Below are 4,264 nucleotides of genomic sequence, written 5' to 3'. Positions count from 1 at the left end.
AGAATAATGGTAGCCCAAGCCAGACTGATACACAGGATAAAGCTCAGACATTTGTTAACCATGTAGATTAACTTTTGGTTGGAGTTGAAGACAACCCTCAGCAGCAGCTAGCTCTCCTTTAAGCAGGTAAACGCCTCCTGAGCTGCCCTATTCCACTGAATACACACTTTGGGAGAGATATATGAGCGCTAATACAATCGGGCTGAAATCTTTAATGAACCATCTGTAAAAATTGGCAAAGCCCAGGAAACGCTGGCGTTGTCGACGGTTTGGAGGCTGGGGTCAGTCCAGAACTGCTTAGACCACTGGGTCAATTTTTAAGTTTCCTTGTGTGATGAGGAATCCCAGGAATGCCACAGTGTCCACCTGAAACTCGCACTTCTCCGCCTTCACAAACAAGTCAAACAAGCTCATGCCGCTGCAGTAATCCTTCCAAAGTGACAGCAGCTAGCGCGGGGGAAGCAGAGTCTGCAGAGTCCATAGTTGTGGACTATTCTGTCACAAGGCAGGAAGGACTCAAGCGCAGACCGAAAAGCACAATACAGTTCCTTTTATTTACACACAACACCGGGTTCTTGTATACACAGGTGAGAGAGGGGAATCCAGAGGGGGGCACAGGGGAGGTCAAGGAATAGAGGCTCTTCACACACGGGTGATTCTTTGCACAGCTCCAAATGCTACACACAAGCGACTTAGCTCGCCCAGGGCTCCAAGGAACGGGGAAACCTGCACACAGGAACAAGAGGTCACACCAGTGAAACATGAAGAGGAAACTTAGAACCAAGCGAACGAAGGCTTACTAACGAGATTATTCAATAGTCCAGCGTGGAGAGGTTCCCAGCCACAGCCTTATGTAGTGGATGCTGATAAGGTAATGCACCCCAGGTGCATGATGACTTAACGTGATGACTTAAAGGTTTGAGGGCCAGGGGCAGGAGCCCGCAATGAGATCCACCCAGGCAACGCATGGTGAGCTTGAGAGAGAAAGGAAAACAAGAAAACACATGTAGACAACCAGGGCCAGCTGGGCAGACCATGACAGACCCCAAAAGATGAATCCTATTTACCCTGACAGGTTTCCTCAGTTCTTAATCTTTTAGTAAATTAAACTGAAGTCTGAATGTCTTGCAAACATTTTCTTAATATGAAAAAGTTTTGGATTTTTGTTCAGTAAATGTTCACTAACTGTTCAGTAACTGTTTATTGTTCTGGTGTTCTGTAAGAATATAATTTTAAAAAGGATTCCTGACTTGAGAAACAAGTTCATGGGATTTATAATTAATGAGCTGATTACTTGTATTCTTGTCACTAAAGACATGAAATCAAATGTTTCTATTCCTGCGTTACTCTCTAATGTAATGCAGTCAAATAAACAGAAAAACATACTTGAAGATCAAGTAACAGTTTTTTTTTAAAAAAACTCACAAACAGCTACACCAGTGAATGACACTTTATTTTCTAAAATTCAAAAACGTTTTTATGTCGTGGCCTGTGCAAGTGAAATCAACCAAAACCTTTTTCTCAGCTACAACCAGGTAAAATGTCTAAGTTAAGGTATGAAAAACTCGTTTAGGAGTGAAGAAACAGCCTACATAAAAGGAAGGCGAATGAAGATCCACCCCTGACATGATTTACCTGCAACAAACCAGGAAATCTGCTGTTCCTCTTCCTAATTAAAGAGAGATGCACAGACTTTGTAAAAGGAAGGTGTATGAAGCTCTGCCCCTCACATGACTCAATTGAGAAAAACGAGGAAACAGGCTGTTTCTCTTCCTGATTAAAGAGAGACGCACAGACGATCAGACTGAGTTCAGACCAAACTAGCAGCTTCCTCTGAGTGAGTCCAGCTACAGGAGAGAAAAGTGGAAAACTCCAACACTGCTGCTTCAAGCTGCTGACGCTCCACACACTGAATGTGAGTTTGAGCAAAAACACGACTCAAAGGAAGTTTCAGTGAAGGTGGTAGAGGAGGGAGGGGAGCCAGGACTGACTGTACTTCCTGTCTGCTGTTTTCAGCTTCACTCACAGACTCAATGGCTTCCAGATCAGAGGATGATCTCTGCTGTCCTGTCTGTCAGGAGGTCGTCACAGATCCTGTTATTCTGTCATGTAGCCACAGCTTCTGTAAAGACTGTCTGAAGAGATGGTGGAGAGAGAGACCAAAACACGAGTGTCCAGTTTGTAAGAGAAGATCTTCAAGGTCAAAACCACCTTTAAATCTGGCTTTAAGGAACCTGTGTGAGTCGTTCTTACAGGAGAGAGATCAGAGAGCTTCAGAGGCTCTCTGCAGTCTGCACTCTGAGAAACTCAAACTCTTCTGTCTGGACCATCAGCAGCCAGTGTGTGTCGTCTGCAGAGACTCAGAAAAACACACCAATCACAGATTCAGACCCATCGATGAAGCTGCACAACAACACAAGAAGGAACTTCAGGAAACTCTGGAGCCCTTAAAGAAGAAGTTAAAGGTTTGTGAAGAAGTTCAAGTGAAGTTTGATCAAACAGCAGAACACATTAAGGTCCAGGCCCGACACACAGAGAGGCAGATTAAGGAGCAGTTTAAGAAGCTTCAGCAGTTTCTAGCAGAGGAAGAGGAGGCCAGGCTGGCTGCACTGAGGGAGGAAGAGGAGCAGAAGAGTGGGATGATGAAGGAGAAGATGGAGGCTCTGAGCAGAGAGATAGCAGCTCTTTCAGACACAGTCAGAGCCACAGAGGAGGAGCTGAGAGCTGAAGACGTCTCATTCCTGCACAACTACAAGGCTGCAGTGGAAAGAGTCCAGCGCTGCCCCCTGCTGGATGATCCACAGCTGCCCTCAGGAGCTCTGATAGACCAGGCCAAACACCTGGGCAATCTGACCTTCAACATCTGGAACAACATGAAGGACATCGTCTCCTGCACTCCTCTCATTCTGGACCCAAACACTGCTCATCCACAACTCATCCTGTCTGAAGATCTGACCAGTGTGACACGAGGAGAAGAGAGGCAGCAGCTTCCTGACAATCCAGAGAGGTTTGATTTTTTCCTCCCTGTTCTTGCCTCTGAGGGCTTTAACTCAGGGACTCACAGCTGGGATGTTGATGTTGGAGACAGTACATGGTGGAGACTGGGTGTGTTAGCAGAGTCTGTGCAGAGGAAGGGAATCATAACATTTGGATTATGGGCAATATTGTTTAGTCTAAGTAAATACTACACACTCTCACAATCAGCTCTATACACTGCTCTCCCAATTGCGAAGAAGCTCCAGAGGATCAGAGTGAATCTGGACTGGAACAGAGGAAAGCTGTCGTTCTCTGATCCTGATACTAACACACACATACACACCTTCACACACACTTTCACTCACAGGATGTTTCCATTTATTGAAACTGATGGTAAAATGAAGGTGTTGCCAATGAAGGTGTCAATGGAGATGATTTAGTTTGTTGGGATATGGACTGACATGTGTTGAATGGCAGGAGCAGTTTGTTGTTCTCTTCTTGTCTGTTTATGACAACAATAAATATATTGGTGAAACAATGATTCATGTTTAACTCCATATATGAAATGTTTCTGATCTTTGAATTCTGTTTGATTAAACACTTTCTTCATGACACAAATGAGATTTCAGTGTATTAATAGAACTAAATAAGATCAGAGTTGAAAGGCTGGAATATTATGTACGTGCTTCACTGTCAGTATCTTCAGGGGGATTCAAAGTCATGAGATAAACTAGTGTAGAGAAAATCATCTGAGCTTTATTTTGTATCAAAGCAGAGCGTGTCGTCCAGCCAGAGGAATATCTCCGACTGCTTCACATGGAAACATCAGCAGGAAGTTTGTAATGACTGAGCTTGTTTAATCAGCTCGTTTTTCCTTCATTTAAAGTAGAAGAAGAACTGAAAGTGTGTGTGTGGACTAAGACTGTTCACTGTCAGTACAAATAAATAAGGGGAAGTGATTTAAAGTAGCAAAGCGCTCTTTTAGAGCCTTACAGAGAATTTACATTTCCAGTCTGAATCCTGTAAACTTCACATGATTATCCAACATGAACCTGCATTCATAATCCCTTCATGTGTGCTTTAATTCAACATCTGAGGAGAAAATCAATCTTTTCACCCTGCTGACAGTCCCATACTCAACAATCAGGCAAAAAAAGCAAGTCTTTACAAATAAAGTTGCTCCACCATTTTCCTTCATGCTTTCCAACCACTGTGAGATTTTCAGCTGTGAACACGTGTAGTGAATATATGGTTTCTCTGTAACCTTGGTTCTCTGAGTGAGAAATTA

At 43.6% G+C, this 4,264-nt stretch overlaps 1 protein-coding gene across 1 annotated transcript; it reads left to right on the top strand.

Annotated features, from left to right (window-relative positions):
* The first annotated feature begins 2,033 nt into the window (after positions 1–2,033).
* LOC113019683 (nuclear factor 7, ovary-like) lies at positions 2,034–3,416 on the top strand. The gene has a single exon (XM_026163481.2). The coding sequence runs from the start codon at positions 2,034–2,036 to the stop codon at positions 3,414–3,416; it is 1,383 nt and encodes a 460-aa protein (XP_026019266.2).
* The last annotated feature ends 848 nt before the right edge of the window (positions 3,417–4,264 follow it).

Source organism: Astatotilapia calliptera, chromosome 3, assembly GCF_964374335.1.
Source record: "Astatotilapia calliptera chromosome 3, fAstCal68.1, whole genome shotgun sequence".
NCBI classification, from domain to species: Eukaryota; Metazoa; Chordata; class Actinopteri; order Cichliformes; family Cichlidae; genus Astatotilapia; species Astatotilapia calliptera.
Note: the sequence above shows the minus strand (reverse complement) of the source record. Positions and strands in the feature narration are given on the sequence as shown.